Source organism: Mustela nivalis (assembly GCF_964662115.1).
Source record: "Mustela nivalis genome assembly, chromosome: 6".
Taxonomy (NCBI): Eukaryota; Metazoa; Chordata; class Mammalia; order Carnivora; family Mustelidae; genus Mustela; species Mustela nivalis.
The window spans coordinates 64,031,214-64,045,712 of NC_139025.1; the positions used below are offsets into that span (position 1 = coordinate 64,031,214).

Below are 14,499 nucleotides of genomic sequence, written 5' to 3' on the forward strand. Positions count from 1 at the left end.
CTAATGACTTAGTCTGTAATTGACTAACCCTCTAAATCAATCAAAGGCAGGCTGTTAATAAGTGAACTAAACTTAAGTCCTTAAACCAACTGTGGATGTGGAACAATCTTTAAGTATATGAAACAAGGCATACTTTATTTTACTAAAGGTAATATGAAACTAAACCGAGAACTCAACAAAGTCTAGAAAGCAAAAAATAATGATGGTGGGTGCTAATACGTTACATTGATTTTGCAAATGGGACTCCATCTACCTTTAAGAAAATGGTGTCAGAATTTAGAACACTGTAGACCAGAAATGGGAAAACTTTTTCTGTAATGGAGCAAAAATGTTTTTGTAAATATTTTAGGCTTTGTATGCTACATGGTCTCTGCCTCAAGTACTTAACTCTGCAGTTACAGTGCAAATGCAGCCATAGACAATATGTAAACAAATGTGTGTGGCTATGTTCCAATAAAACTTTATTCATAGACACCAAAATTTGAATTTCAAATAATTTTTACATGTCATGAAATACTCTTCTTTTTTTTCCAACCATTTAAAAATGCAAAAACCATTCTTAGCTCATAGGCCAAACAATAAAAGACAGTGTGCCAGATTTAGCCCAAACTGTAGTTTGTTGACCCTTGCCTTCAACTACTAAAGCATGAACTGTTGAGAGTAGCTTGTGAATTTCAAAACACATCAAGAATGTCAGGGACTCATTCCTTCTTCATTAAAGAGTAGCTATTGAACACAACATTACTTATGCCCTATACTTGACAAAAATGTTTACCCTGAGTTGAATAATGAAAAAATAAACAACTGGACACATCCAGATTGTGGGTCATTTTGTAAAACTGGCCTAGACTTTTCAGAAATGTCAGTTATGAAGGATCAAGGAAAGAAAGACTAAGAGCATAGGGAAACTGTTCCAAATGAAAAAGACATGAAAACTAAACACAATGCAGGATTTTTGTTTGGAGGGATTAATTAAGCATTTAGATGAAGTGTTAGGATTTGAAATTTAATTTCAAATGGTTCAGCACAGTAGTATATTTATATGTGTGTGTGTGTGTGTGTGTAGAGAGAGAGAGATGAAACTAATGGAGTAAAATATTAACAATAAACAAATCTGAGTGATGAGTAGGCAAATATTGTACTATTCATTCAGCTTTTATAGGTCTGAAATTATTCAAAATAAAAACTGAAAAAATGTATAGAAAAAAAGACTATTGTAAATTTAGTTGGTTCACGTTAAAAAATTTGAAGTATAAGAATTATACAATGCTTGAAAAACCAGGTATTTATCAAAATTCTAAAATAATACTAAACTCATCTGGAGATTAAAATAATTTGACTCATAACAAATAGCAGGATTATTTCAGTGTGTTTTGATAGTTGCATCTAAATTGTTCCTAGGAATTTTAGCATGGGTAAAACCTAAGCTGGATGAAAGAAACATAACAAAATCACCAAATTCAGATTCTCAAAAACCCTGGATTTAGATTGTTCTGCTGTCGTGTAAGATGCATTTATTCAGTGACCAGAAATCTGAAATCTTTTTTCTGTAATTAAAATTTTCAGATTCAAACATTTCAACTCTAGTAGTCAAATCCAGATAGCTCTGCATACTATTTCTGCTCATTAGGTTTTTGAAAATGTAGAGAAACTAGATAGAAAACAAAATAAATGGGTCATCACTTAATTTGTTGAGATCACTCTATTCAAGGACATGAAAGGCACTTTCACAAGAAAAACTGTAAACCCTTTGTAGGCAGAGGGCTTTCTAGTTGCCTTTGTATCTCTAAGGCCAAACACAATGCCTCACAAGTAGCCACTCAATGAATGTTTGCTGAATGACCGAATAAATGAATAAATAAATGGAGGGGAGGACCCTACCTTATATGGAAATGGGTTAAGTTTGGATTTGATGTAAGGAAAAGATTCAAGATGACTCCGGCACTAGACTGGGCCACTAAAGGAGATGAGGGATTTATTATTTATTTATTTATTTAAATTTACAATACTAGAATAAACATATATCTTGAATATATTTTTAGAGAAAACCACTTAAATGTTCAGATATTTTCTACATGTATGATGATAAAGACAGTTCCTCAATTTCAAGGAGTTTGTCTGCTAACATTCACTCAGGTTGAAATGGATCTGAAAATCATGATGAGTGAAGGGCAGTTGAGGGAATGAGGAATAGAAATCACAACGGCTGGGAGAAGACAAGTAACTGGCCTCAGTCATCTTCAAGGATGCCATGAAAAAGAAGGGGCAGAAATAGCCTGAGCAGCTCATCAGGACAGAACTAGAACTGGGAGCAAAATTAAAGGCAGAGGGAAGGCAGCACTATGTAGATTTTAGCTACCGAAGAAAAAACCTTCTAACAAAGATACACACCCAACCAGCTTGCCTTAACAAATAATGAATCACTCAGTGGAAGGTGTAGGCAGAGCTGGTGTGACCATTTTCAAGGATGGCTGGGGAGGTAGTGCCCACACACAGCAAGAGACTGAAGCTCTCCCATCCCTTCCAACCAGAAAAAGTACTGTTCGATAGAAGTCATTTTACAAATTCAGTGTTAATACTAAGAAGGTAATTAATAAGCAAATATTTGTAACACCGCAAGGACTTCTGTGAGCGTATACCAAGTAAATGGGACATCGTGGTCAGCTTGTTCCAGTTGATGTAGACCTTGGCATTACCCAAGGAAAATTTAGGTCATCTCAATATGTAAAAAATACTGTACCTTAACAGAGATCCCAAATGCTTTGAGGTGTTTCACAGACTCTCCATCTTGGGCCACTATCCCTATGTCCTGTTATTTCAAGCGTAGCTAATTTTCTACAGCTGCCGCCTAATGAGCCATTTATCTCTAATCTCTTCCACCTGTAACCGACTTGCCCACCACTACTAGATGTCTGCCTAGAACTTCTTTTGAACTATTACTACCTGTTCAGAAGCCTAGAATGATTAATAAATTTAGAAATATGTATGGAAAAAGATTAGAAGAGACATAACAATAGTTTCTAAAATGGTAAAATTGTAGACTAGTATTTTTTTCTTAATGTTCTTGGTGTTGTACTCATGTTCTAATGAGAAATACAATCAAGTGCAAAAGAAAGACTTTCCTTACTACCTACTGTATTACATACAAAAGCTCCAACTTAACTTTTTAAAAGACTCCTCATTCAGTTTCCCAGTTTACCTTTTGCCCACTAACCCTGCAATAAAACTTCACTCATTTTCTGTTGTCTAACGTTCTGGTCCCTTCTCTTCAGCTCATCCCTCTTTGCTACTTGCTACTTCCGTCTCTGTGCCTCATTTACCACTCTGCTCTCATCCTTGCCTGCAGAACAATTACTGCTTCTCATTTGTGTATTCCCTGCATCTGGGCTGTAGGTAAGCCTCCTGAGGGCAGGGCCTTTGCTGATCTATGCATCTCCCACTCTAGAATAGTCCTTGCAGATAAAAGGTGTTAATTAGCTATCAGTTGAATAAACGATTGCATTACCTATTTTCCTAGTAATTTATATTTTAGTGCAGGTGTCTCAAAATGAAAAGGTGCATGTCACCCATACTGTCTAATTCAATACTTAACTTCAGTAAATTTTTATTGGCTACCTACTGTGTATCAGGCACTTTAGTAGGTGTTAGGATATAAATTAAAAACTGCATTTAAGAAGAGCAATAAAGACCAGATGGAATATTTCTCAGCTCATTTCTTTTAACACAAAATAAATACACCTTAAATCTATAGTCTAAGTCAAAATAGTCATATTTTCTAGACCATCTTTCTAACAAACACATTCAAAAGAATTACATAAAATAAATATGAGAATGACTAGGTAGCCTGAAATCCAATATCAAATCCTTAATGATAAGTAGAGATAAAAAATTTAGGATAGGTTCTTACTGGTTTAGGGGAACTGGCATTTAATCATTTGTGTTCTAAGATCTTTATAGTGATCAGGAAGATTTTGAAAATTGTGAACGCTTCAGGTGTAGTTTAAGTAATTTTAAGTCTCTTATGCAATATGGGTATTTTGGAAGCTACTATGTGTTGTAGTTTTTCCAGAATCAGATGTAATAATTTGGTAAAGAACACAGGTAGAAGAGATCACTGGTTTTCCTTTTCCCCCAATAAACTATGTTTATTATGCCAATTTTAATTACCATGCAATCTAATGGTTTAAGGCTTATATTTTCCACATCACTAGACATCATAAACATGAAAGCATTTTATACTGTCATTATACATCAATGTTTGTACTTGGTTATACATATATACAGAAATTATTCACACATCTTAACCTTGCTATTTCCTCCTTTCAAACCAACATAATTTTACCGTGAAAGCAGCTTTTTAATAAATGGTATAAGAAATACAGCAAGGCACACTTTTTTAAAAAACTTTTTTCTCATTACCACCTCAAGAAGCATAAAAAACGAAAATGTTGTACATAATTTAATAGTAGAATGTCACCAGTTTATAATATACAACACCATATAGTTGTTTCTTGAAGTGCTGCATAGATAATAATCTTTAAAATAAAATAAATAAAATAGCGCTTTTAAAAGTTGCTTAATCTTGAAAGAAGGACCAGTATTTCTTCTGTATGCTGCAATCAAATCAAATGTTGGCCTTTTAGGTAAACCTCTTTCAATAAACATAGGCATCATACCATAAAAGAAAAAAATCCAGACTCAAACATGAAATTGGTCAAGTACGGGCAGGGCTGGGGGTGTCATTCCAGACAGGTGAATTTAATGGACCATCGATTTGGTGGACTGCAGAACTTTTTAAAAGAGTAGATGGGGAGGGAGGAGGCAAACAGAAAAGTCTCGCTGGAGAGGCAGGGCCGGCAGAGGTAGCTCGGGACAGGAATCCATGGGAAAACAAGCAGCTTCGCCAAACTTCAAAGACAATCACCTAAAGAAAACCAGTGCACAATCCAGATCACAAGGCTCATGTGGACAAATCGCATTCGGAGGGAAGATTCGTCTTGGGAGAGGTCAATGTGACAAATGGCAGTGACGTGATGAAACCGCAGACTAGCCCGGGGTGGGACGAGGAGGCCACCCCTGAGTCAGGCTTATCTACAAGAAACAAAAAAGTGATAAGAAAAGGTATCAGAAAGGACTGTTTCATTGGCAAAACAGTCCTCTGAGGAAGACTGCCATTTTGGAACTACCCGCTAATGTTCTGAAACAAAAGGATACACAAAACGAAGTGATTTTAATAGCCTAATGGTTCACATTATTGACAAAAATGTTTTAGAATCAATTGAAAAATGCATTGATTTTTTTTTAAAAGACATGGTTTTAAAGAAAACAAGAAAAATCCTCAAGTTTGACCTTTTCTCTGGATATCATCTACTCTTTTGCTTGTGAACTGAGTTTTGAACACTCAAGATAGATTCAAATCACTATGAAAATGTGAGGCCGCTGGTTCCAAGTGACACAGCCAAGTATCCACAGTGATTCACAGCCTGGGAACTCGGACCCTCAGGTGGTTGAACCTTTTCCTTAGGGACTGTATGTGTGACAGTAGAACTGAACAATTCCACCATTATATGGTGGTGAAATGTTCACAACTTTGTCACAACCCCAAATGTTTCAGCCCCTTACTGGTAAAAGGATCTAACCTGGGTTTCTAGCTCAAATATGAATGCATTTCATTTAAGGTACAGACGCTCTGTGAAAGTAAAAATGACACTATTATTTCTGGACATCTTGATGGCTCAGATACAAATTCGTTCTAAACTCAGTCAGTTCTGCCTACATCTAGGAGGCTGAAAGCAACAAGTTGGATGTGAGGAACAGCTAAATTCCAGGGATAGGAAGTAGAGGATGCAATTATTTGAGGTCCTTTGACCAGCTGTCAAATAAAGCAGGGTTTGCTTGTCTGGGTTTAAACCGAGTTCTGGTGTCCAATGTCAGGTTGCTTTATTGTCTTTCTAGACCTAAATATTCTCCTTCTCCATCTTTCTCCTTCTCTATAATCATGTAACCTGTTTATGAGCCAGAAACACTTCAGCAAATGTGGTTTGGCTGAAGTCTCAGGAAGCTGGGGAGAGAAGGCAGGTTCTCAAGAACAGGGAGAGATAGACAGGAGCAGATGGGCCAAAGTTTGGTACAGTCAAATACCGCAGTAACTCAAGAAAGTCCATGGTACATTGTTCAAATGCTGAGGCCAGGACTCACTTGAAATATAGACACCGAGTGAGGAATCCTGAGGTGAGGCAAAGCTGGTCTTACTAAATGCCAATATTTAAATTCTCTCTGGCTAATCAGGTCTTTCAACTTGGCCCACTTGGAAAGGGGCCGAAAGGGGCCGGCAAAACAGACTGAAGCACAGATCTGGGTTGCGGGGGGGTATGCGAGTGTGTGTGCATGTGTGTGTGTTTGTTTGTGCGTGTGTGATGGGTGATGACCAATAAAATCTTTGTTATTTAGCATGGCAGCTAGTTATTCAGAGTGCTCAATAATTAAAAAGCATTTCACATCTACCAGAATCTTGACTTATTAAAATGATTTTAAAGGTAAATTTGGTAAGGATCCACTTGCATCATTTAGCAAAAAATTAATATACTATCACCAAGAATAGTTTCTTAAGCCTGCTGGGCCAGCTTTGGATCATATTAAACACTTAGTGTCAATCCAACTAACGGAATAAGAATTTACACCGTATACATGAGAAATGTTTGCTCTTAATGTTTTCTCAGTTTGTAATGACCGAGTAGGAGCAATTTTACTGGGTATGTGTATACTGAAGCATTCATAAATACAAGTAATTGCTGAAAATCTAAAATCGATGAGCTACCCACAGTCACATCTGCAGACCAATAAGACAGGAAAAGCAATGGAGTAAAAAGTTCTGAAGGAAATTCATGCATCCTAAATATAGCCCCTCCAACACACACACACACACACACACACACACACACACACACACCCCATACACAGCAAAACAAAACTGAAAACCAGAGTAAATCAAAAAGGAAAAAAAAAAGTATACACTGGCTAAATGTGATGAGTGAAATTTTTATACCACAGGATTTATCCAGCCTGAAGTTTACGGTTAAATCATTCACCAAAGATCAGAGGCTTATGATGAGGATTATGAAGAAATAACTGTCAGAATACAGCAAAAAGATTAGTGCAAAGTACATCTCTTAGGCAGGTCCTAGGAGGCACTCCAGACATACATTATGTGCTTCCTCCAAATGAGGCAGAAATTTCTGGATCTATCCAGTTACCTTTTCTTTGATGTGATTTGCTATAACTGACCTCTCTATTTTGGTAGAAACATGGCACAGAAATGAAAATAGTGAAAAGCACAGCAGTGTGCCTAGAAATCAGTGTAGATGCATCCTGTGTGAAACCATGTTTAAAATTTCAATAGTGTCAGTGAGTTTTTAATTAGAACAGTAAATGAATAACCTCAAAACCTTTTTGAAAAAAATTCTTGGTACAGATGTAGACTGTAGCTGCTGTTCTAAGTTGTAGCTCTTTCCAGATGACATAACTTCATCATCTGAGAACTTATTTCTGGGGGAAAAAAAAAAGGCCCAGCAAATTGAATGTGGTATATTTTATTATCCTGATAGAGGACTCCAACTGATGGTTTTGAAATCGCTTTAAAAAGTAGAGCTTTTTTTTTTCCCCTCCTTTGAATCTTGTAGGAAGAACAATGACAAGAGTTAAGCTCTTATAGACACCAAGTCTCATACCTACCAAATAACTTTATTAAGGATTCCTGATATTTAACACCAAAGGCATGTCAGCCTTTTGCGATTAAATAACTCATCCTGGTTGGTAGTATTTTAAAAAAATGTAAATATCTATGCCCAGGTACCCAGTGCTAATGACGGGGGAATAATGTAGGCATCCAGATATTTGGGATGTGTGATACGGAAAAAAACTGAATAGGACCAGTGGATATGACTATGGAAATGGCGCCTGGCTGATCACAAGTCACTTGGGGCCATGTGAGTTCTGCAGAAGGAAAATCTGGCTGCGTCTCCCATTGTCTGAGACAGAGCTAGGAACCACATCTCGGGGGCTCCACAAAATATCGCTGACTGGCAGGTAGGCCAGCTGATAGCGTTGCATTGTCGTGCCTGTGAAATGTGAGAGCTGCGCCCACCCAACAGCACAGCATGTTCACTTGCCCAAGTCCAAAGAGGGAGCTGCTTATTATTCCCATTTCCACTCTCTAGCTACGTCATAGACTGAAAACTCCCAAAGTATCTAAAAGGGAGGCTGCGATCCAGGGGCTTCTCCAAGGCCAGTGCTGCTGGAACTCTGGGTCTCCACATGACCGGTGACTTCAGGGTCCCAGTCACACAACATCTTGCTCTGAGGGATGTTGCTTTCAAGCCTCTATCCCCTTGCAGAAAACAAAAATCAGCTGGGCTCCACCAGCCCTTCTGCAGGGCTTGGCCGAGCCAGCGGTAACAATCGGTACTAATAGAACTTGTTTAGAAGCATCTTTTAGAATTGCAGTGACTCTCCCTTAATGGTCAGCTTTACTGCATACTGATGGAGAATGTGATTATGGGGTGGACATGTTTCACAGAAAATACATGTCTCTCTCTCCTACTTTTGTCCTCACTTCTGGCCAATTGTAAATTGAGTCTGAAACACAGAAAAATTAGTTGAGCTATATTAGTAGGTAGGATGTCTTTCTTCAATTTTGCATACCGAGTTTATTTTTAGGGTATATATATGGTATATATTCCCCCCTCCCCATTTCTAGCAGCTCTACACAGAATCACACATTTTAATGAGCTTAGGGCACAGGTGTTGCAGGAAAAAAAATAATGATGTTTGCCATTCATCTTTCAAATTAAATAATGTGTTTTTAAATAGTAACTTTTTTCATAATACATTATGGGAACAACATTTATCTGTCACATTTTAAAAGATGTATTTGTAATAAATGTAAATTACTTTTAGAAAATCAGTAATTAGGCTCATCAAAAAATAAACAATCTGCCACAAAAAAGATAATCTTTAGCATAGTTAAGTATAATAACTGTTATTTGAATAAGTTAACAAATTAGGGTAGATTGCTTCTGTAATTCATTTCCTATAGCACGAGTTTAGGTTACAGCATTAAGCTTCTGGAGTGGGGGGTGGAGATGGCATTCAGCACCTCACACTTTGGTGAAATACAACTCTCACATTCAAAAGCTCAAATTTTCTTCTTTAGACTTGACTGAGAAAGTGTATTCATCACTGGGGCTCAGAAATGGAAAATAACTGAATTTTTGTGTCACTTTTCGAGCTATACCATCATCTCAGAATTATCAATCAATAGCTGTCTTATTAAATATGAAGAGTGGAATGACTTTCTTAAAAATTTTGATGGAAATCAGCCTGTCACCTTCAGGCAAAATTCAAAAAATTCTGTTTTTATCGAAACGCCATTAACCTGTCATGTATTCACTCTGCATTTGCTTTCTGGGCCTGTTCTCGGTCTATGTGTGGATAAATAGGAGCCTCTTCCCTAACATCAACTTTCCCCTCCTGTTTGAGTCCTTGGCCTTGGCCATGATTAGGAGCTGTGACAGCACAGCCTTCCACTGGGGAAGCAAATGTGATGATAGTTGCATTAGACAGAAGCATAAAAGGGAGGCCCAGATCAGGAGATGCAGCCTTTAACCTAATCATTGTTCATTTCCAGGCACCCGAGGGAGTGGGCTGCTCTGTGTGCAGGAAACTGAAGCGGGGGGCATTGTCACTGGGCATGCATTTTGATCAGAGAGTATAACTGCAATTGGGAGAACCTTTTTTCCTCCCTCAGGGGCAGGATGTGAGGTCCTAAATTATCTGGCTACTTCCTCAAATTTAAAATTCTTCTTGTCAGGATTATGTAATAAAAATAATGTCACTAAAAATGTCGCTTGTGACCGTCTCTTTCCCTTTTGCCTCGCAGTTACTTGCATTGTTGGGAATGTTTCTTCCCCTCAAATGTGTTATTCTGATAAATGTCTGCAATGACCAGTCATTCTGACTAGTATTCTCTCCTATCATGGCATTGTTGACTCAAACTCATAGTTGAAGTATATATAGATATATATTAAATATATGTTAAAATATATTAATAATATATATTAAAACACGAGGAGCATACATACCTTTCAATGAGATGATTTTCATGTGTGGAGAGGGTTACATTCTACCTATGCATATTTTTATGTTGTTCTTCATGAAGATTTAGAAGGTTTTCTTCACAGGTTAAAGTTTTGGAGTTGGGATGCAATGCAGCCTTGTCTTTTGGCTGCTTTGCCTTTGAGGAGAGTTCTGGAACTCCAGATTTGGCTGAAGCAGCATTATGTTCTTCTGGCATTCCTGATTCACCTGTGTTTTCTAAACTTTCCTTTTCACTGCCCAGCCTTGAAGTAGTTAGCTCTGAGCTTTCCCCACAGATTGTAGCTTGGGGTAAACCATCCGCTTCCTTTCTGACATCAGATACTTCCTGATGGGGAGGACTTGAAAGAACCACCATGTCTGCCTCCTCAGCCAAGAGAGATGTATCGCTAAACTCAGGGGAGCCAGCTGCTGTTTGTTGGGGCACAGAAGCCTCACCAGAAATAGCAGGTTCGTCTGAAGGAGGGCCGGGGAGGCAGGGCTCATCTCCATCCAGGTCATCATCAACACAGGCCTCAAAGAAGCATTCAGGTTCCTCCTTGTCCTCTAAGCCAGAGTCGGTCATGTCCAGTGGCACTGGAGTGTTACTTTTCTCTTCCACGTAACTGGTGACCTCCCCACAATCACTGTCATGAGAGGAGAGAGATAAGTAGGAATAAAAGTCCCCTTTTCTCAGCTGGATGGGCCGGTGAGAATGTTCCAACACCTTCTCCTTGATCTGAGTTAACGAGGTAGGAGCAGCTGCCTCATTTTCAGGTTGAGATTTACTTTTTAGGGCCGTTGAAGCCATGTCGATGATTTCCTTAACAAAGTCGTGTACGGAACAATCCTCAGCATCTTTTTGATGGGAAACATCTGGCTCGCAGTCACAACAGGAAATGTTGTCACTGACAGAAACGTTCTCCTCTGTTTCATTTTGTTCAAGTGCTCCGCAGCAACGAGCAGATTTTCCAGCCACGCTTGGTGCATCATTAGATGAAGATTTCAGTACATCAGAATCCTGCCTACTGGTAACTCTAGCTTCTGAAGGCAGCTCTGGGCAAGACCTCTCAGTGGGAGTAGAAGCAGTTGTTGGATTTTCAAAATGGTGGCGGTTTTGACATTTCTTTGGACGGTGTCTAACAGTCTGGGGAACAAATTCATTTCCAGCAATATTTGCATCATCTGGGCTATCCATAAATACTTTACACTTACAATGCTCACTGTCTGAATTCTTCTTCCCAGTTGTACCGAGACTTTCCAATTCCTTCGAGATCCCATTCTGTTCATCTTTCTGCCCTTCTGGCGTGCTTTCAACATTGCCATTTTCCATGTCAGCCACATATGGGTCTTTATTGACTTTGAAAATATTTTTCTTATTTTCACCCTTAGTCCCTAACTCATGGGCATGGGATAAATTCTTGCCGTTTCCATTACTTTCGGAGAGACGTTTGATGGAGCTGTTAAGTAGAGCCTCGATGTTCAGGGTATCAGAAGGATTGGTCATCTCACTACTACTGACATCCTTACTGCCCTTTATTTCATCACTGAGATTACACCTTCTCTTATCTTTTGTCAAGGAGAGCTTTGGTCTGATCCAAGTCTGCAGTTCATTCTTTATATAGTCCAATCCTGACATTAAGTTGCATTCTTCATAAATTTCATCATCTGTTGCAATACTGGAGTCATCATCCTCATCTTTGATGCATAGCTCTTCTTCTGTCAAGGTGAGGGTAGAGCTAGAAAGGAGGTCACTGTCATCTTCATCATCAGTGCAAGCAGAGGTACAAGAGACATTAACAATCATGCTGACATTGACGTCGCTTTCATCAGCCACCGACCGAGTCAGGCGCTTCCTGAATGATGCATTTGATTCTGGAATCTTGTTCTTGTGTAATACAATATCCTCTGAGCAAAGAGAGAGTTCATCGCTGCTACTTAGTTCTGTAAGAGATGCTGGCGAGTCTTCGTTGATAGAAGATGCTATGTCCAATGACAGCTGGCCACTAAAGGACATCTTTTGGGAACTGCTTTGGAGAGTCATATCAGAGACACTCCGTTTTATCTTTTGCTCTGAAGGGCTCTGGATATTCTCCAAACGATTCAGGAGATCTAGTGTCCTTTTACTCAGTTCACCAACTGAGCCACTGCTCACGCTTATGTCCCCAGAGCTGTGACAGCTAAAAAGATCCTCATTGCTTTTATAGGATGTCAACCAACTTTCTAAAGAGGTGCTTCGCTGGAGGCTGTCACTGCCATTTTTAAGGATGCCCAACCCAAATAAATCACCCCCTGGAGAAAGGGACTCAATAGATGAGCTGTGGGATAACAGGGAGAGCTGTCTGCCATTCTGCATGCCAGTGAATGTCTTCTCTCCATTACCACTCTTATATGAATTTCGATCCATTTCATGGGATGCACTTGCCAAAAGCCTTTCATGGGGAGGTGCATCTGGCTGTAACTCTGTAGCCTGATGTTTAGATTTGCAGGACTTTTTATCAAAATAAAAACCATGAAGCAGGGGATCCTCCACATGTGCTTTTTCACTTTGTGACTGTTTCATTATCATTGGTAATTTGAGTTTTGAGCCTTGGAGGTACGAGTAATCATAAAATGTAAACACATCATGTTTTCCTTGTAATTCTTCTCCCAAACAATCAGGGGTATATTTGGTAACACTGTTTAAATCTCCAACTTTTCCATTTACACAACTCACTGGTGAAATGGATGACTGAGAGCTGTTTGGAAGCTTAATGCGTTCCTCCTCATCTTTGAATTTCTGCTTTAACACATTAACTGCATCTCCCATTTGTGGGTCCAGATGTTCAGTTTCAGGGTTACTTGGGGACCCATCCACCACATTGAGCAAGCACATTTCTGAGTTGGTGGTGGTTTCAGTGTCCCCTTCACTCACGATTCCACTCTCACTGCCTGAATTCTGGCTCATGTCACCTCCATGGCATGGGCAGGGCTTCACCAAATTGGAACCTCCGACAAGGTCTGGCAAAGATTTGGTGGATGAAAATGAAGAGTCTTTACTGAGACTCTTTGTTAAAACACTAGGCTGTGTCACACTGGTGAACTTCGGATTGTTTTTCAGAAATGGCATGTGGCTGTCCTCATAGAGTTCCACATTGTGGAGGCTGTACACTTGGTAAATGTGTGGACTGGAGGGGGCAGTGATACTCGAGGCATACTGAGATCCCCCATGGTCACCTGCCTCTTCTTCATAACCAGGGTCCTCACTACCTATCTCTTCAAGCTTTAAGGAAGGCATGACAGGTTGGGGTTCCTGATCAAGATCACTTGAGTCTTCATTCAAACTAATTAACTTGTTGCTTATGTCAGTTTCATCCCATTCCAGGGCATCCTCACTCGTCCCATTTAGATCCATCAAGCCAGGATCAATCACGTTCAAAGTCTCCTGTGTAGGAGGAAGAGAAAAAGAAGAAGCAGCAGCAGCATTAGGGAACACAAGCATGAACATTTTATCCATTCAAAATCTCTTGGAAGAGTTAGGAAAGAAATTTGCCCAAGCATGGATTTGAAAGACAGCATAATTATCAGCTCTATTCTCCTCTGGAATAACATCCAAAATTATTGAAATGGGTTTTTCTATCAATAGTAATTTGTCACTGAAGGCAATAACATAGATTAAAATGTAAGATTATTAGAGTCAAGTTGTAATTTTTGGAATAAACCATTTCCTTTCGATTCTTTTACATTTTTAACCTGGGATTGGGTGAAGATAAAACTGTGAGGTAAATGAAGGTAGAAAGAGTACAGCCTGTGACATCTTGAAGGCACATTCGCTCTGATACTCTTAGTCTAGCAGTCCACAGTGGAATACCATTTGCAGCCACAGGTGGCAGACCCCCTCTTCTATATGCTTGGGCTTTCCACTGGAAGCAGCTTTTGCCATGGGGAAATAAAATAGGCTTGTAACCACCTGTAGAGCCATTCATGGCCGGAGACCCTTGTTTGTCCATCTTTTCTTCTGCATTCACTTTCAGAAATTGGCCCTGTTCTCAAATAGATCCAAGATAGACAACACTTGACTGGTTTTCTCACCTACATGCTATTGGACCCTGAGTCTTGAGCCCTGGTTCTCTTAGTCTCTCTCTCTCTCTCTCCATTCCCCAGTCTCTTCCTATGACAGAAACTCTACTTCGAGCTTATGAACTTGCCTCACTATTGTCAGTCCTGCCCCTGTTTATTATAAGCAGGAACCCTCCCCTTCAGACCTAGAATAACAACTATCTGAAGACTTCCTGACTCTCAAGTTTGACTCAGCCCAGATTCTCTTACATTTCATTCTGCCAGCACAGTTGGGATCCTTGATCTTTCCTTGGATGTTCTGGCTTTAAC

General features: G+C 39.3%; 1 protein-coding gene across 4 annotated transcripts in view; it reads right to left on the reverse strand.

Moving 5' to 3' along the window:
- Positions 1 to 438: 438 nt before the first annotated feature.
- AKAP6 (A-kinase anchoring protein 6) overlaps positions 439 to 14,499 on the reverse strand; it is a 464,347-nt gene continuing 450,286 nt past the window's right edge. For 3 of the 4 annotated variants that reach the window (XM_082737844.1, XM_082737845.1, XM_082737847.1), the window contains 2 exons: positions 10,140 to 13,555; positions 439 to 5,091 (listed from right to left, as the gene is read on the reverse strand). In XM_082737844.1, coding sequence (XP_082593970.1) covers positions 10,181 to 13,555 — 3,375 coding nt within the window. In that variant the 3' untranslated portion in view covers positions 439 to 5,091; positions 10,140 to 10,180. Of the gene's footprint in view, positions 5,092 to 5,118; positions 8,635 to 10,139; positions 13,556 to 14,499 lie in introns of those variants that run through there. The other variant, XM_082737846.1, reaches the window with a different exon arrangement.